This window comes from Sorex araneus, chromosome 4 (assembly GCF_027595985.1).
Source record: "Sorex araneus isolate mSorAra2 chromosome 4, mSorAra2.pri, whole genome shotgun sequence".
NCBI lineage: Eukaryota > Metazoa > Chordata > Mammalia > Eulipotyphla > Soricidae > Sorex > Sorex araneus.
The window spans coordinates 188,107,710-188,133,096 of record NC_073305.1 but is presented as its reverse complement, the minus strand read 5'-3'; the positions used below and the strand labels follow the sequence as shown (position 1 = coordinate 188,133,096).

Sequence of the window (25,387 nt, the reverse complement as noted above, 5' to 3'; positions counted from 1 at the left end):
TAATGCGATTCAGAGATGACCGCTGGACTAGAGCTGTTACTGACTGGATTCCACCGGACGTCAAAAGACCACTTGGCCGCCCATCAACGAGATGGTCGGACTTCTTCGTCAAAACCCTGAATGAACGGTTTGAGGCTCTTCGTGTTCCTGGAGCGAGCAGATATAACTGGGCTATACTAGCACTCGACAGGGATGAATGGAGACGTTACTGGCACCAGCTCAAACAAATCAAAGATCAATAGGATGACAAGTGATACAAGTGATTTTCAAGGAAAAGCTGAAATCACCCCCACTTTTTCGAAACTCCATTAAGAAAAACTGATCATCCACTAAAATTATATTTAAAACGTTAGTTTGCAGAAAAGGCAAACGTATTTTTTTATAGAATCTTTCCCCCTCCACACACATACAAATTAAGAAAAAAGCAAATACTGCTTGTATTCTGACATAGTTTAGTACCACTGTTAGTGTGTATGTGTATGTGTATGTATCCGTAATATTTTTTTTAAGTTAACTGTACTTTTTAGGTTAACTTAAAAAAAGTTATTTTTCCCTTTTTATCGGGGAAAACAGCAGAAATATTTTAAAAAATATATCAGTATACAAAAATACAATACACTCCAAATGCCAGATTTTATAGCACTGTAGTCCTGTAGTTCATCAATTTGCTCGAGCAGGCACCAGTAACGTCACCATTGTGAGACTTGTTGTTACTGTTTTTGGTATATCAAATACACCACGGGGAGCTTGCCAGGCTCTGCTGTGTGGGCGAGATACTCTCAGTAGCTTGTCGGGCTCTCCGAGAGGAATGGAGGAATCAAACCCGGGTCGGCCGTGTGCAAGGCACCAGCTCTACCTGCTGTGCTATTGCTCCAGTCTGCCAGAATTTATACTTGAAATAATTCTGATTTGTAAAAATCAGTTGCTAAAATGGGTTTTATGGAACATATGTTTTATAAAGAAATCACTATAATGCAATCTTTTAATCTAGGATCACTCACAAAACAAGTACACTGAGTCACTCAAAGAGTTGTAACTGACTTATAACGAGGATGATGGTCAAGTCTAAGAATCCTGACTTCTGATGTCTTTTCAACTGTGGAAAGAACCTGTCCCTCAATCCAGTGAGCTCTAGCACTTCTGTCATTAAATATCATCAGAGTTGTGGCAGAATTATTACTATTGGAACCAATATATAAACATTGTAACAGGTGATTTTTTTCATGAACATATTACCTACGAACTTACTGGTTAACAGCTGATATTCCAAAAGTTAAGCAGTTTTATACTGTGGTGGACAATGTTTTAAATAAGGTTAAGAACGTCTATGAAATTATTTACTGGTGATAAACTGAAAGTTAAGGGTTCTGGCTCTAAATTCAGAATTGATTTAACTCTGGATCTGTCGTACTACACTTTGCATCTTACTACATAGTTTTTTTAAAAACCCATTTGAAAAACTTGACACTACTATGGGGCGAGAGCAATAGCACAGCAGGCAGGGTGTTTGCCTTGCACTCGGCTGACCCGGGTTCGATTCCCAGCATCCCATATGGTCCCCCAAGCACTGCCAGGAGTAATTTCTGAGTGCGAAGCCAGGAGTAACCCCTGTGCATTGCCGGGTGTGACCCAAAAAGCAAAATAAAAAACCAAAAAAAGGTGATACTACAGAACTGAGCTAACCTAGGAGCAGGGGGTGCAGGGAAACTGAATGAATGTGGGGGGAATGACATGAGACAAAAACAGGAAGGCAGGCACTCTATATGGAGATGAACTCGGAATGTCATGCTTACCCGGTTTGCATCTGTACCACGTGGTAACCAAAAGCCACTAAAAGTCTGAAATGGAGTGTGAACATACTTTCATCTATAAAATACACAGTTCTAGTGCAAACAAGAAGGAACACAAAAACCTTATCCAACAGTGAAGAGAGTGAACAGTCATGTGTTACTAAGCACTCGGTGGTAAGTGGATGGAACAAGTGGGGGAACCAAGGTGGAAGAAAGATTGCCTGAGCCCGAGGGAACGCACAGAATAAAGATGAAATTGCCATGTGCAGGGCACAAAGGACTGTCTCCCTAGCTCTGGAAGTGGGTTTGAACGTGTATGACTTCTAGAGGGATGCGGTGTGGAACAGACTGCAAAGCTGGAGTTCAAGATGGGAAGCAAACTGAATTAAGATCATGTGACAGTGGAACCTGCAAAGGAAAAACTGAATGACACTGTTTGAGATCAACTTTAGAGAGAGCTGGTCCCTGGAGAAAGCACCTGCAGCATGAGACTAACTTTTCTCAAGAACAAGAATCAAGTGAGCAAACTTGAAAATGCATTAAATTTTGTCCTGCTCCATTTACATTACTAGATCTAACTCTCTGCATGGAGTACAGGCTGTTTATTAGCCTGGTAAATAGCAGTTTCTCAATAGAAGTTTGTAGAGCAAATTGTTTTTGACAAACACTAAATGATTCTTTTAATCTCCACAATATGTTATAATTCTATAGACACCAAATTCAATAACCAACGTACTTTATTTAAACTGATTTACATCTTTATTACAGGAGAATTAATAGTATCACAAAGTAAGTTAATTCACAAATTTGCTAACTAGCCTGGAGATATGGTACTCCAAAAAGAGGTTTAGTAAAATCAGCCAATGTCATGTGAACTTACAGCTAGGCATGAGTTTTAAAATACTCAATAAATTTTTCATACTTTATACTGACATTATAGACTAAAATTTTCCATAAAAGCATTAAGGCTAAGAGAATAAAACACAAAATCTATCTGCGTATTTCACAATAACAACTAAACAGTTCCTATAGAAAGTGCTACGGTCGCCTTTAAAATCAAATTTTCAAAATTTGGTTATCAAAAGGCCAAAGCAAAAGTAGAGACAGGGCATGTGCCTTGCAAATGGCCAAACTGGGTTTGACCCCTGGCACCCCATATGGTCCCCTACGCCCTGTCAGGAGCAATCCCTGAGTACTGCCGGGTGTGGGCCCAAATAAATAAAAGTTTTAAATTTGTTTATCAAAAACACAAAAGTAAGCCAAGTCATAAGATGAGCTGCAAAGTAAGTTTATTAAAAAATAGCAGTAATACTAAAATGCTCATATGTCATTAATGTATGAATAAAATCTCATAAGTATCTGATTCACTTATAAATAACATAGCACTTAAGTTTTTGAAATGTTGTCAAGGAAAAAAAGGGCTTAAACATACAACTTAAATAGATAAGGGTTATTTCATTTTAACATATTTGCCAATTCAATTTCAGTGTTCCTCAACACAAAGTGAAGAAATTTTGATTCTCGTCAGCGCAATGCCTGTGTGGCTGGACGCACAGGCCAGAGACACAGGCCAACGCTTCCCCTGTCTGCAAGAACACAATGGTAATGGCAACCTTCAGAAGAGCGCATAAGCTGAAGGGATGTGTGAAAACAGAAGCACTAGAGAAAATGCACTAGGAAATCACTCAGCCAATTTTCTATTCAAAATCTTAATTCTTTAAAAGACTATACTTAAAATTAATTTTAGAGGACCAGTGAAAAATACCACACATTTAACAAGAAAACCCAATAAAAAGATACATTATCCCAGCTAGTGAGCAGTGTATTTAATTATGGGATAGAAACCTTAGTACTTGAGAATATACAGATAAGAGCAAGTATTAAAATTATATAAGTAACACTATGACTGAAGGGCTTCCTATGGAAACTACATACAAATTTTTTCAGTAAGAAATTCACACTGCTCTATTGCTCTATGTCCAAAATTCCTATTTACATTTGTAAATTCAGTTACAAGTTACTGAATTCAGTTACAGTTACTGTTCACATACAGGCTATGTGAACTATTAATTCCAAGAAAACCTGTGTTTAGAGAATGTTTCAAGAACCGATTGAAAGGTGGATATTTTTCACACGAAGTCTGCACTTGCAAGTTTGTTCACAATAAACCCTAGATGTATTTTCATCATCTAATTAAAACTCCACATCCAGGGGAAAGCCCCTCTTTGGCTTTTGAAAGTCTGGTCAGCTGACAAACAACTATGGTTAGAGGAGAGGAAGGAAAGTTAACACCTGAGTATGCAGTGAAAATAGTCTTAATCTTTACACCCTACCCTATCTCTTAATTAGCCCTATCCATATGCATTAGTACCCAAGGAAACAGCACTTTTAGTGCTTTAACTTCTAGTTAAAGCAATGCCTGCAGAGACCAAAGAGCACAGCCATAGGAAGAGGCAGATGGAGAGAAACTAGTGTAGAATGGAGACTGAATTTCAGGCAGCCCCTTCTCCATCTCTGTGAAAGAACCTACTCAGCACATTTCAGTCTCTGCAACTGCTTTTCTTCCTCATCACGCTTTCAAAAGCAAAATATACCATTCTTGAGGGCCTTCCACATGCACACAACATGGCAGGCCTTTTATTCCAGCACTCTGGAGAGTTCTGGTCTGAACCTGTTAGATGGTTTTCATATTCAAATTTCAAATGAGTCTCTTAGTCCTATCAGAGCATTGAATTTTATTAACTCAGATTCAACAGTAACCTTCGAACTACAGGATTTTCAACGGACTACTTTGATATTTGGCTATACCTTAAGGAGTAAAGATTCTGTATACCTGTTTCTCATCAAAGGTGCCTCTACATAAAACATGCCACAGGTCACTATGGTTTGGGAACATCGTAACCATTCTTCTTCCTATGGAACTGTAAACTTGTGGCTTCTCCAAAGACTGTATGAATTCAGTGAGAATGTTGCAATTTCAAAACCCAGAAACTTAAATTTCACTGTTTTTGTTTTGTTTTTTTATTTTGGAGAACAGAAATAAACCACCAGCACAAGAACGCTTATTTTTTCTGGTATCTTGAGAGTGAGTGAGATATACAAGCATAAGTGTTTCTCACAGTCTTACATATTTATGGGACAGTTTTCTGAAAGATACATGCTGAATCTCCTTCTAGAAGTATTTACATGCCACTTGGATCCAGTGTATGAGCTTCAGTACCTTACTGATTTTCCAAAAACAGTTCTAAATTTTCCTATTACTTTGAAAGAAGTATGACAACTGCTATATACTTAGTATATCCAACAAGCAAAATTACTTAATTTCAGATTAAAGTTTCTAAAATATATTAAATTTAGGAAGGGAGATTTATATAGAGTTTTGAGCAAAACGATTTTGAGCAAAATGTCTTTCTTTTTAAATGTACTTACTGTAAGTGTAGTGGAAAGACAAACATTAATACGTGGGCTATTTGCATGAAAACATGAATCAACTTATTCTCATGAAAAAAATCTAAGAAGCAGCAGCCACCAGCCTTCTATCCAGTTCTGCCTGTATGGGAGAAAGCAAGGACTGGCTCCTTTCAAACCTGTGATTTATGAGTTTATTCAAACCCGCCAAATTGCTTTAAGTAAACGCCTCTCACATTTGAAAATTCCCATGGCAACTCATTTAGTTTGGCAGACAGGCAGACCCAAATTCAATCCTTTTATCCTGCAGCTAAACCATTACAATGGTAATTCTGCTCTGACACTCTGAAGAGACTGCTAATTACTGTACTCTGGGTCCCTAGACAGATTTCCCATTCAGATTAAAATGGTTGTGCATGGCGGAAAACAGTAGCAACACCTTCCTGTACATGAGAAAGATGCTCTATCCCATTACGGCTCTCAGGGAGCAAGTGCATGACAACTAGAAGGCTTTTCATAATCTCTTCTCATCCTGCCGCCGCCTTCCCCAGTAAAGTGAAAAGGAGGCCAACAATACCAGTTTTCAATTAATGCTGTTAAAAAATATTTCAAGTGGAATCTCTCCCACTCTTTAGCCCTTCCTTCCTCCCTCCCTCCCTCCCTCCCTCCCTTGAATTTGGGAGCCTGGGGCTGGCTACACCCCATTGTTTTTAGGGTTTATTCCTCGACCCATGCTCAGGGATCATTCCTAGCAGTACTGGGATTGAACCAAGCTAGCTGCTTGGCAATCAGGTGCCTTCTGTACCCACTGTACTAACTCTTCCCATTCTTTTCAAGTTGTAATAAATACACATTTAAGTAAGGCTTGGATGTATATGGTATTAGAAAGCAGACAATCTCTCGAAAACACAAAAAGCAAACAAACATTTCCCCAAACTTTTTAACTGAGGTAGCAATCATTTACAAATTATGAGTGTGTGGCATTATAAAGTTTACACCTGCATACTACCCAAACATTTAAAAAGTACTCATCTGTGTACAACCATCTCACCATTTTTTAATGATACTGATAGGCATTTTTTCAAACTAATTAAAATTCTTTGCATTTTAATAGATATTTTGGATTTTCAGAGTACTCTTAAAATAACTCATAATCCAGTTAAAGTTCAAAAACCTCAGTGGGAGGTTTTAGTTTCAAAAACCTCAGTGGGAAATTTGTGAGATCTATCAATTCAATTACTTTCTTAAATTTTACATCTATAAATATATACTTCTGTGTACATAAAAGTTTTTGCAAAAAGATCAGTTTTAGATCCAAAGTTGATTCCTATTTAAGTTTTCAAATGCCTGTAAGTTAGAAAGGAAATGATGGGAAAAACAAAAAGGATATGATTATATGCACCACAGAGTAAAAAGTCTCAGTTTCTCAATGTCAGGGACTGTTATGGTAGCATTTTGTGCAAAAAATCAGTTTTGACTTACGGGACCTTGTCAAGGTCAGTTTCTCGAAGTCACTTAATTTCCTTACTATAAGTTAGTGCTTCCTGTTTAGCATTTCAGTTAAGTATTCTACCTCCCTAACAAAAACATTTTACCTCTGATCATATCGACAGGAGGAGATCACAGCCAGAGGTTTGGGGCCTCAGCCTGCCCTCTATTTCTGTTTCCCTCTCAGCAGGGAGCAGCACAATTTCCCTCACACAATGCCCCATGCTCCTCTAGAGAATATGAGGCCTTCAGCTAAGGAGGAGGAGGACGACTGAGAACTGAAAGAGGGGCAGTATCAGACACCTGAAACAGTGAATGCACTGTCATGCTTTCATACATGGTGCTATTTTTTAGCAACTGTAACAGATGGTTTCATGCATTTTGTGCTTACTGGGTGCTACTGTAAGTAAGAGCTTATACTGATGAGATCATAGACTAGCCAGTGAGGGCAACCGCTGAGGTGGAGAAAGGAATTATCTTCTTTTGGAGTGCATACAGTGGAATAAAGAACACTAAAGATGTAGCTGAAGATTTTAAAAAGTAGAAAGGAGTCAATTTGTATCTTGCACCATAACCTATCAAAAACAATCATTAGTACCTTACAAAGCCCACAAAAACCTGGTGTTACAAGGAAAAAAGAAAGTAATGACAGCTGAGTTTAAGTGGCTGTCCTTGACCATGATTTTTGTACTCTCCTATATATAATGTTACCACTTTTAACAACACGAAATACACAGCTCCCACTTTCTAAGACGCTCCATCCCATTCATTCTGCATCTTGAAGTTGCAGCTAAGTCTCATGGGCTTCTGTGCAGTCTCCTGAGCTCTTACTCCACTTGGGATGGCTTCTGTGAACCCCTATAGCACTTTTTTTCACACATTTACTGTCTCTATGTGCTTCTTGGCTCTCTCTCTCTCTAGAAATGTACCGCATCAAGTAAATGCCATTCTGCAAGGTGAAGGGCAAAAGTTTCAAAATTAAAATGAGAGAAGGTGCCATTATACAAAGTAAAGGTGATCATTTTTAATGATGTCAAACCCTGCTCATATAGGACATGGAAGCAAGAACATATATATGCACTACATATATATGCACAAACATGCTGACATGTGTAGTTCTGTTCTTCAGTTCTGACACCTCAGTTCTATCAAGGTGAACATACCACTCTAAATACATTCACAATAAGTGGGTACTTTTGGACTTTGAATAATTAACTAAACTAGGGGAGAAAAGAGGTGAAGATAGGGGTCCAGGGAGAGTACAGGGATAAGACACCTGTCTGTGTGTAACTGATTCCCTAACTTTGCACAGAGTAGCTCCAAAGCACTACAGGTGGAAACTCAAAACCAGCCCCCACCAGGGTGGGGGTGGAGGGTGCAGAAGCAAGAGTTGGTCTAAACACTTTTTTGGGGGCATAGGGGGAACCAGGTTTACACCTTGCTCTGTGCTCAGGGATCACTCCAGGAGGGCTCAGGAAACCAAACAGGGTGCTAGAGATCAAACCCAGGTAAGCCACCCTCCGTACTACTTCTTAAGTTCCCGATCTAAACATTCAACTCCTTCACTTAATAACATGTATGGATACATGCCAGCTACTACAGAGCGTGCTGAACATATGTGCTCTTAGATATACAGGAGATAGCAAAATAGTCTACAGACTGAACATAATTATATTTGATTTTATCAATTCTGAATTAATTCAAAAGGACTGAAATCTTATACAATATATTCTTTGAGCAAAACATAATCAAATTGGAAACCACAATTAAAAAAAAAAAACCTGAAAGGTCCCAAGTATTTGGAAATAGGACAAGAATCAAAGTTTAAATTGATAAGAAGGTTGGGGATAGCTTAGTGGTGGAACACTTTTCTTGCATGTGAGAAAATTCCTAGAATATGGAGAACACATTCATTAAAAGGAAAAACTAACAAAAATATATAAACACAAAAGTTTCTTAAAAGTACAAGAACAACAAAGATCTTGAAATTACTATATTTACAAACAAAACAGAATTAGCAACTGAGAGTCCTCCCATAAAAACAGAAGAAAAAAGGCAAATCACAGATGATGGTACCTGCTATTAAAAATTTATTTCCAAAACATAAAAAGAATAATTTCATGATAAGTCAATAGTAATAATATGAAACAGAAAGATTTAAACTGATATACTAGATCAAAAAGATAAATAGTGGAGGAGTACATGCAAAGATGCCTGACATCATCTGTCCTTAGATGAATGAAAAATATATATATATATATACACATGTATATACAAGCCAAGGTAAAATGACAAACTGTTGCTGAATTACTCAGTGAATGAAATTATCCACAAGAAGGTATTCGAAGACACAACAGCATGCAGCCTTAAATCAAAAGATAAAAAGGAGACTGGGCTTCCTTTGGGGCCAGAGCGATAGCACAGCGGGTAGGGCGTTTGCCTTGCACGCGGCCGACCCGGGTTCGATCCCCGGCATCCCATATGGTCCCCCCCAAGCACCACCAGGAGTAATTCCTGAGTGCAAAGCCAGGAGTAACCCCTGAGCATCGCTGGGTGTGACCCAAAAAGCAAAAAAAAAAAAAAAAAAAAAAGAGACTGGAACAAAAATATCAAATATAGGATATTCAGAAAAAGCGAAACTAATTTTAAACAATTTTAAACAATTAAAGCGGCCAGGCACTGAGAGGGTGGAGAAACAGGGAATTATTGGTCAATGGGTACAAGTTTTAGTTATGGGTAAGTTCTATGGAACTAAGGCACAACATGACAACTCCAAAGAACAGCCTGTGGAGCACATATGAAGAATGCTGAGAGCAGTGACACACATTTATAGGGTAACTAAGGTGATGGAAACACGCTGAATTGTACAATGTCTAAGTGTGTGTATCAGTGTTAGACACATTCAGTAAATCTTAACTATCTATATTTGTCAACTGTACATTACTAACATTGGTGAGGGAAGTTTTGAGATTATATGAGAAAAAAAAAAGAGAGAAACCGAAGGCCCTAATCAACAGTGAAAGGGTGAAAGGCCCTTTTGCAGTGATGGAAATCTTGATTATGGTGGGGTTTTATGTGTATACAGAGTGATCAAAACTCAGAGCAATAGTTAAATGTGTTTTATTTTCTATATAGAGAAAGGAATGGAAAAAATCCTTTCCATTCTTACACAATATGCAAACATTATGCAATATTCACATATATATTAGAAGTTTTGATAATAAACATAAAGGTAAAAGAACATTTCACCAGAATGCTGTTATATTTGTAAACACAATAAACACTAAAGCTAAGAAGAAATTTCAATCAAGAACATTTAAAATACAGGTGTTTTGGGGGCTCATGAAAATGTGAGAAGTATGATGTGAACAAATAACAAATACAAAATTCCTGATACTATGTATCATTTCTTCCCCTGTCGCCTTAAAAAGTCAGCCTTTGCAGACAGTAAAATTCCACCAGTCAGTGTAAATATTTGCTCATAGTAACTATTAAAGGACAAGATGTTTTTGCTCATTTCTGGCCACGGCACCTTAGTACTGTAAAACTCTTCTCATTTATAAAGACTTGTATAGAAAACACATAATACATGTGAAATCCTACTTTATTAGTGACGTGAAGTTATCAAAATCCTAAAGTTAATTGTTTCATTAATCTCTTCTCTGATGGCAAACATTTTCACATCTACCTCTTACAATGAAGTCATTTCTTCTGACCACAGTCGCACAGCAGACAAGTCATGGTTGCCACTTTAGGGGGAGGCAGAGTTGGAGTCTGGATTTTCTTACAAGTGAAATGGCAAGTCTTTAACAAGTTATATAGTTCTTAAAGATTCACAACAAGACAAAAATAAAAATACCTCAAACGTAAGATAAAAGAGGCAACTGGTTTCTGCCATGAAGGACCTATGTCCAAAAGACAGTAAAACCAGGCCACTGTCCTCAGTTCTTTCCTATCAGTGAGTGTAACTGGATGTTTCCCAAAATATCACACTGTGATTAGGCAGTATGTTGAAGCCTGAGGAACGTGAAAAAAAAATAAACCTAAGGTTCTTGCAAATGAAATATAAACAAGTGGACTGATCATGCAATGAAAATAACATTTTACAGCAGACATTTTATGACTAACATAATTAGATGCATCAGATAAAAAAATACCACCACTATTATAAGAGAAATAATTTTACTTTATAAATTAGGAAACAGATTAATAAAAACCTCATTATTATAATCAAAGAAGCATTTGAAGCAAAATGGCATGTTGTCCAGGTAAACATGTTCTATAAGAAAATACTAAAAAAGGGGCTGGAGAGATAGCACAGCGGGTAGGGCGTTTGCCTTGCACGCGGCCGACCCGGGTTCAAATCCCAGGATCCCATATGGTCCCCTGAGCATAGCAGGGGTAATTCCTGAGTGCAGAGCCAGGAGTAACCCCTGCCAGGTGTGACCCAAAAAGAAAAAAAAAAAAAGGAAAGAAAGAAAATACTACTCTAACTGGGAAAAAGTGGGATCATTTTAAAACATTACTTTCGCAGGGAAATTAGAATACTGTTTTGGGGTGAATATAATAATAAAATGTTTTAATAATGTTAAAGTGCTTCTCAACATATGCTTATTGGGAATATGAAAGAAACTTAAAAAAAAGAGGCTGCTTTAAATCAGTTTAAATAACCTGAAATCATTTACTAAATATCTGATTATGTCCACTATTACTCAAATAATCAAAATTAGAACCGTATCACAAGAGATATAGTTACACATTTCACTCAGATTAACCTTAAAAATCAGCAGTTACAAAACTGAAAACAAAATACTACATTTAATAACAGAATATTAATCAAGCAACAAATCCACTGTTCTACAAAGTTCTATCCAAGAGACCCTGCTACCTGCCTATCCCACCACACTATCACGGGCTCCAGTCTATTCCCTACTGAAAATCCAGACCCTTTAAAAGACAGATTACGTTACACTGTTCTCTAATTCCTTAGGCAGTTGCACATCTGAAACGGAATAAGGACCCTTGCCACAGAGATCTGAAATCTGCTAACACATGCCTCATAACTTTCTGTTCTCTATTTAGAGGCTCCTTAGATCCCCACACTTTAATCATCAACCTTGCCTATATAGGTTAGGCACACAATTCTCTATCTCCTTGTTGCACAGAGAGAGAGAAGGGGCAGAATTATGTGTCCGACAAATGACAGATGTTCTTGGTCTTGAGCAACCAAAATTGAAAGCAGAAGACCAAAGACTAGATTGGCCAAATTCACTAGAAACACTGAGAAAAGGAGGAAGGGTAGGGAAGCTGTGGCATGGGGTATCCCTAAGTAGGAAACCCCCTGAGGTGGAAAATCTTCTCTTTTTACTTCTTTGTTCTAAGGGGGATGGGTAAGCACACTGCACCGGGATTAAGGGATGCACGATGGTAAAAATACTAGGCTGGGGAAGAGCAAGGATGCCTCAGAGGATCACGGGCTGGGGAGGAGCAGGCATGTCTGGGAGTATCACCTTCCCCATACCCTGGGTGCTCATCTTGGCCCATTCACAGTTTTCGGGTTTTTTTCCCCAGGGGAAAGGGGAGGGGAATCATTCTCTTTCTTCTATTTTAATCCTGCCAATTTACCTCTTGCTCTGTATTGCTCTGTATTGTATCACCCTAACTCTTATTTTCTTCACGGATCTCTATCACAAATATTCTCTATTTGTTTTTGCAAATGCTCAGTATCCTTAATCAGAAGGCAAATTCTGGGGAGGCAGTCCTTTATTTCTTCTAAATTCTCCTTATTCCACTGATACAGTAATATTATGCAATAAACATTTGAAGAATCTATGTCAAAGGCCCAAAAGCCACACCTGAGGGCTACGAGTGTGTACATTTATGGGTGTGGAATAGAGGGTTCTGAGGAAGCAAAAACACACTGCCCCAGAAGGAAGCTATAGCAAAGAATCTAGGAACCTGTATAGCCTGTGATGAAAGTCTGCCCGAGCAAACAGGAAACACAAGAGGTTTACAGCAGGGAAAGGACTGAGGAGACTATAATACACAAATGAACTTGTACAAGTCCAAGACAAGAAGCAGGAACACCAACTGGGAGGATCTGAGATAAATGTGGTTTGAATTAAGGAAAAGAGAGTGAAAATATGCAAGAAGAAAACTTGTCAAATCTGGACAGTGTAATATCCGGAAATGCCCAACTGCATAGAGAGGCACAAATGAAAGCTCCAAATTCTACAGACCTGTAATTTCTGTTAACTCATGTGGTAAGTAGCATCTGTGACTAGGCAATGGAACAAAATGTTGAGCATTACTATTTTCAAGATAAATTTGAGGCCAACAAACAAAACAAAAAGACCACAAACATTTCAAATAATTTTCAGGCAGTACAAAAGCAAATCAAAACTCTCCACTGGCAGCTCAGAGGAAGGTCAGCCCAAGGTTGAACAGAATAGATTCTGTTAAGAACTCTGCCTTGGGCACTGCAGGGAGTCTGACAGCCCTTAGTCAGATCCCACTCATCTGGGCGATTCTTCTCTGCCTTTCACGACTGGGTAAGAGGGAACCTAAAGTACCTCACTTCAAAATAACTGCTGGTCTCTAGTCATTCCCATTATGAATTTTACACAAATCCAAACCCGACTTAGCCAAATTTGCTAGTAAGTGAATTTTTTTTATTGGGGTCAGAAAGTCGTTTAGGAGGCCTGGAGACTGACCCAGGTACTTAAGGTTTCAGAGGCCACCAGACTACGCAACAAGGGTGGCTAAAGTCATATAGTACACTGGGGGACTGAACTAAGGTCCTCCAAAACATGTACCCGTGTCCTCTGTGCTACTTCTCCAGCCCTGTAAGTGAATTCTTTCACAAGATCAAAGTTAGCCAATACTTAGAATTCAAAACTATTTAAAATATTTAAGCAATGATAAAATAATAAACTGATTACTGGATTTTTTATAAGGACCAAATCAATTTGATTAAATTATTGTTTAAATAATAAATTATGGAGGAACTTTTTTCCTTCAATGTATTCATTTCATAATCAGAAAACACAAATTATAAAACAACATCATATGGACAATGTCAAAAAGCTGCAGCAAACTAATATGTAAGTATTCTCCATGTTCAGTTCAACTACAACCCTCATGATGTTATGGAAGTTTAACAATGCTCTACTTTTATTTAGTTAGTTATGCGGTTTTGAGCCATTCCTGGTGGTGCTCACAGCTTACTCCTGGCTCTGTGCTCAGGGATGACTCCTGGGAATGTCTGAGGACCATGTCTGGTACCAGAGAGTGAATCAGGGCAGTGATGGAGACATGCCAAACAAGTGCTCAACCTGTTATCTTATCTCACTGGCCCAACAGTGGTTAAATCTTACAGATGAAGAAATAGAAACAACAAAAAGTCAAAGAGGAGATTCAAATTCAGAAGTCAGTTTTCAAATATTCTGCATTCTGTCTCCTAACCATTTAAGTAAAATTCTAAACCGCTTCAAACCTGAGGATTACAGAAGTTTTGTTGGTCCAACACCTTTGTTTATCATGATACAATAATCAGAACTGTGTAATGCAATTAAAATATATTCCGTGATGCAACAAACATGTGACACAATGCATTTACTTGAATGGGAATATACAACTGTTTCAAGGCTAAAGTGTATTATAGAACACAATGTTTTCAAGAATTTTTACTCTACTTAGAATACCTAAGAACGTTTTATTGCTTCACATGAAGCAATTAATAATAACCTTAAAAGAATTCTACAGGAGCTACACACTATCAGGAGGTTTCCTGTAAATTTTAAATTGCCCCTCACACCACACGATACTGAGAGCACTACTGGGTGTGAACCCTGAACACAGAACCAGGTAGCCTCTGAGCAAGGGAATATGAAGCAAGACCAAAACTTTATATATGTATGTGTATGTCACTGTCATCCCATTGCTCATCGATTTGTACGAGCAGGCACCAGTAACGTCTTTCGATTGTGAGACTTATTTGTTACTGTTTTTGGCACATCCAACATGCCACGGGTAGCTTGCCAGGCTCTGCCACGCAGGTGCATTACTCTTGGTAGCTTGTTGGGCTCTCCGAGAGGGGCGGAGGAATCAAACACAGGTCGGCTGCATGAAAGGCGAATGCCCTACTGCTGTGCTATCACTCCAGCCTATATGTGTATGTATGTATATATACATATACACACTCTTACACAGATATATGAGACATATAATTATAAATATACATTTTAATTTTTTTATTTTAATTTTTTATTAGTGAATCACCATGAGGTACAATTACAGACTTACAAACTTTTGTGCTTGCGTTTCAGTCATAAAATGGTCGAGTGCCCATCCCTCCACCAGTGCCCATTCTCCATCACCAATGGTCCCGGCATCTCTCTTTCCACCCCACCCCACTCCCCCGCTGTGGCAGGGCATTCCCTTTTGCTTTCTCTCTCCTTTTGGGTGTTGTGGTTTGCAGTAGAGGTATTAAGTGGCCATCGTGTTCAGTCTATAGTCTACTTTTAGTCTACAGTTCCCATCCCGAACAGGCCCTCCTAGCACTCTTTACTTGGTGGTCCCTTCTCTACCTGAGCTGTCTTTTCCCCCAGCATGCAAGGCCGGTTTGTAAGCTATGGAGTAATCCTCCTGGTACTTATCTCTACTGTTCTTGGGTGTTAATCTCCCATTCTGTTACTTTATATTCCACAAATGAGTGCAATCTATGTCTATCCCTCTCTTTCTGACTCATTACACTTAACATGATACTTTCCAAGTTGATCCACCTATATGCAAATTTCATGACTTCATCTTTTCTAACAGCTGCATAGTACTCCACTGTGTGGATGTACCAAAGTTTCTTTAATCAGCTGTCTGTTCTCAGGCACTCAGTTTTTTCCAGATTCTGGCTGTAAATAAAATTTTTTTAAAAGCTTCTCTTAATTTTCATGTATTCCCAGCTTTAAACATTCCAAAACAATCTTAAAACCAAACTGTGGAAGTGGAAAGATAGCACATGGATTAAAACTTATCTTGCTCGCACCACGTGTAGTCCTCAGAGTACCTCTAAGAGTGATCCCTCAACATTTCCTTCAAAAAATAAGCAGACCTTTACACTTATGAACTGAAGCAATGTTCAGGGTTGTGTAAGTATGTTATAGTGAGTGCTACTTGTGTTATTCTGTGGTCAAAATTTTAATAATCTATTCTTTGATATAAATATTAATATAAAATCAAACTGAAAAGAACTTGGAGCCCAAGGATAAGAACTGGAAATCACTACTTACTGCAGGTACCAGCAATTTCTTCACTTCCTCAACAGCTCTCTTCAGTTTGATCTCTGCTCTGTTTTGAGCATCTTCCACAGTGATCAGTACATGTAAATCTTCATTGAGATGCTCCCAGTTGGGTTTGCCTCTATTTTGTTCCTCCTGAAAAGACGTACATAGTAAACCACCACTGTTTTTTTTTCCCCAAAGAAAGTGCACCACTCATTATATTAACATTTTGCCAATTATTTTAAGCTACATGTATTTATGGCCCTCAAAAGAGTACTTGGATCCATCCATATGAATATGAAACCTCTGCTTCTAGTCAAAATAAAGCAATATCAGAAACACTCTCCTGCTCTCCACCCTTAATTCCCAGACGGGAATTGGAGGTGGGGAAGGTGCCAGGCTGAGTCCCCAGAGTGACTAGAAATTAATAGGCATGCAGAGAAGCAAAACAATATATTTGAGAAGAAACATTAACAAAAATCTCAAATAAACACAAATTTATGTGTGAAATTAAGTAAATACAAGTAGCACTACCAGGGCTCACTCCTGAGTACTGAGCATCACCAAGTATGCTTCCCCCCCCCCCCCCCGCCCCAAACTCACAGAACAAATGAAAAGTCGTATTTCATTTGTATTGGGGGTGGTACTCCCAAGTGGTGCTCAGGAGGTCCATGAGCCCCACCTTTGACTCTGGGCCAACCTGGCCAGTGGTTCAATGCAAGATTCAAGGACGCTGTGCTTGGGGTACCAGGGATATCCGGGCCCTCTCTGTCGTGCAGTGAAGAAACCTCAGAGCAATAGGGGGCAAGAGAGAAGGGGTGGGTTGGGGGGATTAAAGAGAGAAAGAAAGACAAAGAGACAGAGAGAGAGAGTTTCAGGGGAGAGGAGGGGAGGGGCAGTCCACTTGATAATGCCAGGGGAACACCACGTGGTGCTGAGAATCAAACTGGGCTGGACCCATGCTAAAGCTATCTCCTGGCCCAGGAGAAAGAAAAAATGTTACTTGCATGAAAGAACTAAACAAAGTTGCAGAATAATACAATTATTATGCTTCATTGAAGAAATTTATTTTAAAGCTGTAAAATACATTTTGGTGAAAGTATAAGCTTAATTCAACAACTTAGGTGCCAGTAAAACTTTTTTTAAAACCCTAATGTTTACTTCAAAATAAACTTTTAAAAGATGGTAAAATTAATGTAACCGTGCACTTGAACTCTCTCCCTAAATTTCTTCTAGGATGCCATAGTTTTAAATATATAAATTCATAAGGAAGGAAACAGCTTAGACCCTGGAAAACATGGCTGAACTGTCCGGGGCTTGGCTGAAGTCAGGGTAGAAGGAGCCAATCCCACAGTGCTGCTCTCCAAGAAAAGGACTCAAATCAGCAGCAAGGGTGTAGAAAAGGGGTGAGGGCTAAGAATGGAAGATTGCTGAACTTTTTCTAAGGAGTAACCAAATCTCCACAACCAACCTGAGACCCCGAAGAGTTGGCTATCTAGCACTCAAATTCTCAAAGACCAAAAACAAATGCCCAAAGTCTTGCACTTTGTGAAACTGGATGTGAGAGGGTAGTTGTTATAATGACGGTGAGTTACAAAGTGTGTGGCCTTCAGCTGGCACTGGACACCCAGCAATGGGACAACCAGTTCTCACAGTAGGGGCAGGAGAATCTTATCAGCCTCAGAGACCAAAACCCACTTGAAGAAAGGAACTGATCACTGAGCAGGGGAAGATGAGCTCAAACTCCAATTAGAGTTATTATGCAGATGAAGCTATTAAAAAATTCTGAGACAAAAAGGAAGTTTTGGACCCAAAACTGTGATAGTAGAAATAAAAACTTCGGAGCACCCTAGCTGAATCCCAGCATCAAGTACGTTCTTCTGAGAAAGTATGTATACTCATTTTCCATTAATCGGGTGCTAAGCAAGTATACCCTGGGTGGAACAACTGGACTCTCTTGGGAAGCATCATCAAACTCAAACACGAAACTGTAGTAACACAGCAGCACCCCCTCTTTGATGTAGTCAGTATCACTGCCACTTGCCTAAGGGACCTTCCAGAGAGTCCCCTGCCCCTATGTTTGATTTCCAGCCTGTTCTTTTTGCTCTCCCATTTAGCCTGCTGTTTACTGCAGAAACACATGTCTGGCAGGTTTTGTTGCCGCTGTGTTGGTGGTCAAATCCATGGCTGACATGCAGAGGATGTGCCTGGGCACTCAGTTAAACCCCGATCCTTGCACTCCACAACCTTTGACTCATCCTTCCACTCGGGAATAAAAATCTCTTTATTTTTGTTCTTTGACTTCTCTTCAACCAACTCAATTTTATTTTCTATGGTGCTTCTTAGGAATTATTTTCAAATCCCACCAAAGACAGGACTTTTTTTTCCTTTATGGATTCAATACAGCCTTGCTTCACAATGAAGTAAAATAAAGGGCAAGGTCCTTTTAAGACTGCAAGATCGTTTCTCTCTCTGTATAATAACAACTTAAAGTTATACAAAGTAGACAAATAAATATGCTCAAAGCTCAAAATTGCTGACCCTTGAATTTTTTAAAGGAGGTTACAAGTCAAGAAACCATTCAAAATGAAATAATGCTTTCTTTATACAGCAAATAAAAGACTAGTAGCATATAAACATAATAGTTGCACCTGCTTATAACGCCTATATATTCAATAACCAATGATATGCTTGAAAAGTAAAATTTTTTAAATGAGTCAGTCACTCTGCTGAAAGCAAACTAGGGGTAAGCAGCAAGTAAGCCTTTATTAAGCACCACCCGGCCCGCTTGCTGCTACCACTGAGAATAAAGACCTTACCTCCCCGCTTTGAAAACTGATACTATTCTTGCTAACAACTGAATGGGGACACACATCCTTGGTCAAGTTCCACAGAGATAGCCCATGCTCTGTAACCTTACTGATACTGCATACAGGCAGAATTTAAGGATCTGAATTTAATTCTTTGTTTATCACTTACAGTTTAATGCCTACATGAAGGAAAATGCCCTATGATAGCATCATAAATTAGTGAAAGACTCAAAAACTGGACACAGATACTATACTAAGTCTTTACTTATATTTTTAAAATAACTTCCTATTACTTTATCTTAAAAATATTTAATGTGAAGTCTCACTTTATTTTGCCCTTTGAGAATTTTAGACTCTGGAAGAGACTTGTGCAAATAGAGTTTATGATTTTTTCCTTCACTGGTCCTATCTGCTTTGTCCAAGTAAAGTTTTCCAAATATGAATTCCTGAGTTAAGTTACAAAAACAATACCAAAAATTGTCAAAGAAGGAACAAATAAAACAAAATTCTTACAATCTTGCATTTTCAATAGATTCTTAAAACTAAAACTCGGTTTTAAAATACAATGTTATACAACGTTATTACATTAGGGCTAATTAAAACCACTATTCAGGACTAAGTTCTAACCATTACATTTCAATAAAATAGCATTCATCACATTTTTGAAGCTACTGAACATAGAGATATAAAAACAAAGTAAAATTTTCTCAACACAAGAAACTGTTTTTGTGTCTGATTGGTTTTGGATTAAAAAAAAAGCTTGAGGGGCTGGAGTGATAGCATAGCGGGTAGGGCATTTGCCTTGCACGCGGCCGACCGGATTCAAATCCCAGCATCCCATATGGACTCCTGAGCACCGCCAGGAGTAATTCCTGAGTGCAGAACCAGGAGTAACCCCTGTGCATCGCCAGGTGTGACACAAAAACAAACAAAAAAAAAGCGCTTGATGAGTCACTATCCTATTAAGTTATTATGCTTTAATTATAGCATCTGTTGAACAACAAAGTAATTCTATAACATCAGAACACACTGATTGTCCCAACCCCTGCTGATCCTCTCTTAACTATACATTTGTAGTCAGGCAAATAAGCACAAGACTTTGTTTCCACCTGTTCTTTTTTGTTTTATTTTGTTTTGTCCACCTGTGTTCTTAATGTGAAAGTTCAGATGCCAAAACCTCCTAGATAGGAATTCTAAAGTGTTACATATTTAAGCAAACTATGGCTCAAGTAATGTTTGTTATTAACATGTATATGCTTTAGCCATACACTTACACGTACATTAACTGTGTCCAGTTGTAAATAGAATTTTAAAATGTTCATTCAAAATGGAAACATAAAGGATATATATAATTTCACTGCTGATTCTAAATTTGACATAATTTTTTAAAAGGCTCAACTACAGGGCCAGGGATAGTTCGGGGGTTTAGGCATGTGTTTTGCATGAGGCCCATCCTCACATAGTGTCTCCCACACTACCTGAGCAAACCCCAGCACCGTGCACTGACACACTGGTCCAGCTGGCCAGCAAGGCTGCTCTACATTCACCGGTGGGGGCCCCAGGCCTCCTGAGCACAGAGGTAAGCAATGAAACCATCTGAAAATGTCAAAGAACTTTATGTCAAAGATTTTCCAAGTTATAATCTAAAGGACTATGGTCAGCTGTGTTCCCCACCAAAACACACACAAAGTTCAAAACCATCTCTTTCCAGCAATGGGGAAGACTGCAGGAATATCTTACTTCCAACATAATGATGTAGTGACTTCACTAACTTAACAGCAGTTTGTGTTTTACTGTTCCTCTGTACTGACAAAACAATGTATTCCCTGGCCACATTCTATTTATTGGTCTGTCACAGTGGTGACCAAAATTAGTTGATTTAAGGCAGAACTGATGAAGTATACAGAAACTATTTAGAGGTGGCAACTTTGTGAGCTGAACAATGATCTTTATGATGGTCATAGCTGAAACAACTATGCAGGTATGTTCTCATAGTGAGCATAAAAGTTAGCAGGTGATTTTTAATGTTTTCCCTAAGTATACAAATCAGTGGCTGACTACTGCTTAACAGGGGGGAAAAAAAGGGTGAGAACAGAAATAAAGAAGTGGGGCCAGAGCTATATCCTAGTGGGAGGGTGCTTGCTTTGCCAGCAGCCAGGCCGGGTTGGATCCAAGGCATCAGCTATGTACTCCAGAGCCCATCAGGAGTGATGCGTGAACACCACACACTGCGTATAGCTCAAGAACAACAATCAGGGGCTGGAGCAATAGCACAGCAGGTTTACGTTGCACGTGGCCAACCCGGGTTCGATTCCCAGCATCCCATATGGTCCCCCGTGCATTGCCAGGGGTAATTCCTGAATGTAGAGCCAGGAATAACCCCTGTGCATCTCCGGGTGTGACCCAAAAAAGTAAAAAAAAAAAAAAAACCAATCAAAAATAGGGTAGGAAAACCTTTCAGAAACTTGAAATTAAGTTTACTACCCATATAAAAGTGGCTATGGCTAAGAAAGCAAGTATTTTCTCTAATCTAACGAGAAACGTTGAGGAACGACTTGGTGCCATAATTGCGCAGGAGGAAGAGAGCAGCATGGAATGCCTTCAAGAGTGTCGAAGAGGTGGTTAAGAGAACAAAGAACCTCCGACTCCAGGCACATCCTTTCGATTCCACCATTCTTCCTGCACTAACATATGACTCAGAGACCTGGGCCCTACGCAAACAGGATGAGAACACTATCTGGGTATCCCAAAGAGGAATCGAAAGAGCTATGCTGGGAATATCATGTCTCACTCAAGTGAGAGAAGGAATCCAGAGTTCTGACCTCCGTCGAGAGTCAAGAATCAGGGACACTGTCAAAAATCAGATGGGCTGGTCATGTAATGCGATTAAGAGACGACCGCTGGACTAGAGCTGTTACCAACTAGATTCCACGGGACATCAGAAGACCTCGTGCCCACCCAACTAGATGTTCAGATTTCTTCATCAAATCACTGAATGAACAATTTGAGGCTCTTCGTGTGCCTGGAGCAAGCAAATATCATTGGGCTGCACTAGCACTCGACAGGGGCAAATGGAGACGTTACTGGCGCCCACTGGAGCAAATTGAAGATCAACGGGATGACAAGTGACAAGTGACAACTTCTTACATGAAATTCTGCATAATGGGGCTTATAGAATCCCACCTAGCAATACTATTAAAGGCCCAGAAAGACAATCATTTAACTGTGACATTTTAAAATATTGAATTAACATTAATTTAAAATGTTATTTACTTGTAATACTGAAGTCTTAATTTCCTGGTAGTTCACTTAAGTTTTTTTTTTAAAAGGCTAACTAACATTTCTATTCATATCTATTTTCCCCCTCAATATCAAAATTTATCCCATAGTAAAATTTTCCTAAATTCCCATACTCTCATTTGTGCTTCTGATATGCTAATTCTGATGTTTATTGTAGCACTGTAGTACTGTTGTCCCGTTGTTCAGTTTTTCGTCAATTTGCTCGAGCAGTAATGTCTCCATTGTGAGACTTGTTTACTGGTTTTGGCATGTCAAATATGCCACGGGTAGCTTGCCAGGCTCTGCCATACAGGCGAGATACTCTTGGTAGCTTGCCGGGCTGAGAGGGGTGGAATAATGAAACCCGGGTCGGCCTCGTGCAAGGAAAACGCCCTACCCGCTGTGCTATCGCTCCAGCCCATGTGATGGTTACACTGCTGTGTGACCATCACATGGCGTGTGAGATGTGCCTCCCTTAAGTTTGGTGTGTATTATGATGTGAAAAGCTCCATACCCCTGAGTCCTGATCAGGTAAGTGCTCCACAGCTGTTCATTATTTACTGGAGCACAGCATGTGACATAAAAACAAAGTAACAGCATATTTTATAACAAAAAATAACATGTATAGTAGGGTTCTGCAGTAAGCATTTTATATTGATGAAACCAGCCAATTCTAATACCTTCAAAATAGATATTAGATATTTTTCTCATTAAAAGTGACACAGAATGGCCTCCCAGTGCTTCTCACAGGCTGTCCAGAAAGAGGAGGAACAGCAAGCCCACCCACGAACAACTCTGCCAGGCCCTCTGCCTGATCTGTCCTGTGTATGGAGAGACAAGCAGGGGAAATGCAGCAAACTAACAGGGGAAGGTCGGGCACATGAGAGAAAAAAACACGGCGGGGGAAAAATCGTGACAAGTTCCATTGAGGTGAACTGACTTCATATTATGCCTCGAAAGATCTTATAGCTAGCAGCATATGAACAAAAAAAGAAAGGTTCAATATAACCTCTAAGATAAAAAAAAAAATCACTGTCATCCCATTGCTCACTGATTTGTTCGAGTGGACACCAGTAACGTCTCTCATTGAGAGACTTATTGTTACTGTTTTTGGCATATCCAATAAGCATGGGTAGCTTGCCAGGCTCTGCCGCTCGGGCTCGATACTCTCAGTAGCTTGCCGGGCTCTCCGAGAGGGGCGGAGGAACCGAACTCGGGTTGGCCGCGTGAAAGGCGAACGCCCAACCGCTGTACTATCGCTCCAGCTGAAGATACAAAATAATATCGCAATTATTTCACAGTGAAGATTAACAACAGACAAACCCATGCATCTACATGGTAGCCCTACCTGTAAAGACAAAGCGGTCTCTGCAGGGTAGTTTTAAGGAACAGGAAGGGACCTGCAGCACCTAGTTCAGTGACAAAGACACTCCCTGAGGGCATCTGTTCAGACAGTAAAACCCACAAACTTTCAAAACAGAAGAATAATTTCCTTTAGGGTATAATTTTAAATAAGAATTTTTAATGTGAATGTAGTGGTGCTCTAAAAAAAAAATGGCATTACACTTAACTAGTCACTTGACAGCAGTTTAATCTTGGTTAGAACATCTGAACCTAGATGGTTTTTCCTGTACAACAGAGCAAAGTATAGGACCTCTGTGCTAAGTTATGTGGGTGTATGTTTGTGTATCACCTAGAAATAAACCTTGAATTTCATAAAAGCTATGTAATTAATGTTTGCATGGTTTGAAGACGCTGCTATATAAAAATTGAAGTGGGATAGATGATAAATAATGCCCTAAGTGGGAGGAAGGGATGGAGAAAAGGGAGGGAGGGAAGAAAAGGAAGGGAGAAGGGGGAGGGAGAGGAGAGGGGGAAGAGAGAGAGAGAGAGAGAGAGAGACAAAGAGAGAGAGAGAGAGAGAATAAACAGGTAAGACTAGAGCCTGTATATAGAAATGCAGAACTGGAAAAGTACTTTGGGATTAGGAGTATTATTTAATATAACCTATACTTAAATTAACTCAGTCAATAAAAGTAAATTAAGCATTAAATAAGGCATGAAACTACTTTGAAATATACATTTTAGGATAAAGAAAATTTCTAACAATCCACCTATAATCTAAGAAGCTGCAGACTGAAGAAGGATCCCAGTGATAAAAACAACAGGCCACTCTTGACACAAGGTTTAGATTTTAAAAAACACACCAAACTTGATCACTAATATTTCCCAGAAAGAAAAATAAACCATAACTGTAGCACTGTATCACTGTCATCCCATTGCTCATCGATTTGCTTGAGTGGGCACCAGTAATGTCTCCATTGTGAGACTTGTTACTGTTTTTGGCACATCGAATTAAGCCACGGGAGCTTTCCAGGCTCTGTCGTTCGGGCGGGGCTCTCTGAGAGGGACAAAGGAATCGAACCTGGGTCAGCTACGTGCAAAGCAAACGCCCTACCCGCTGTGCTATCGCTCCAGTCCTAGTATGAAAGTAGTGAGTGATTGTAAGTTCAACCTAAAGCCAACCTGCAGCAAACTATAAACTAAACCATAACCATTTCCTGAAAATAAAGGACTGGAGTGATAGCACAGCGGGCAGGGCATTTGCCCTGCACACAGCCAACCTGGGTTCAACTCCTCCGTCCCTCTCAGAGAGCCTGGCAAGCTACTGGGAGTATTTCGCCCGCATGGCAGAGCGTGGCAAGCTACCTGTGGCGTATTCAATATGTCAAAAACAGTAACAAGTCTCACAAAGGAGAAGTCACTGGTTCCCGCTGGAGCAAATAGATGAACAACAGGATGACAGTGATACAATGATACAGTGAACACACAAAAAATTTAAAAAGTAGCAAAAAGATCTGATGAAAACCAATACTGCAGAATAAGTTCAAATATTACCCTGAGTCACTCTCTCATCAGAATTCATCTTCCCTCTTTTTCTTCTCTACAATTTTATGTCTCGATAACACTTAATACTGTGAGCCTCAAGAGCAAGATGCTTGCTTTCTTTTCTTCCTATCAGTCACAGTGCATTTAAGAATGCTTTTAAACATAAAGATGTGGTTCAAAGCCAACGGGTTCACAGTCCTCTCTCCCGCCGGCCTCCATAGATCTGGTCTTGATCTTCTTTCTTATTTTCACCAGATTTTTATCAAATATTTATTTGTGAAATTGTGTTATTTCTGCCTATTATTTCCAAATGTTACATATTACATACAAATTAACTTTATCAACCTATATGCACGCTACATCATGAATATAACACAAACCGATTCAAAAACACTAAGAACTCCAGGGCCCAGAGCATCCCAGCAGCAAGAAGAGCTGCCGCCACCTT

The 25,387-nt window shown here is 39.3% G+C and overlaps 1 protein-coding gene and 1 pseudogene across 6 annotated transcripts in view; one reads left to right on the top strand and one right to left on the bottom strand.

The window, feature by feature from the left end:
- QKI (QKI, KH domain containing RNA binding) overlaps positions 1-25,387 on the bottom strand; it is a 152,745-nt gene that overhangs the window by 20,688 nt on the left and 106,670 nt on the right. For all 6 annotated transcript variants that reach the window (XR_008629810.1, XM_055136235.1, XM_055136238.1 and 3 more), the window contains exon 4: positions 15,971-16,114. Coding sequence is in view for 5 of the 6 variants with exons in the window: in XM_055136235.1 (XP_054992210.1) it covers positions 15,971-16,114 (144 nt within the window). In the remaining variant the exon portion in view is untranslated. The remainder of the gene's footprint in view (positions 1-15,970; positions 16,115-25,387) is intronic.
- LOC129404702 (small nucleolar RNA SNORA51) lies at positions 22,779-22,891 on the top strand (annotated as a pseudogene).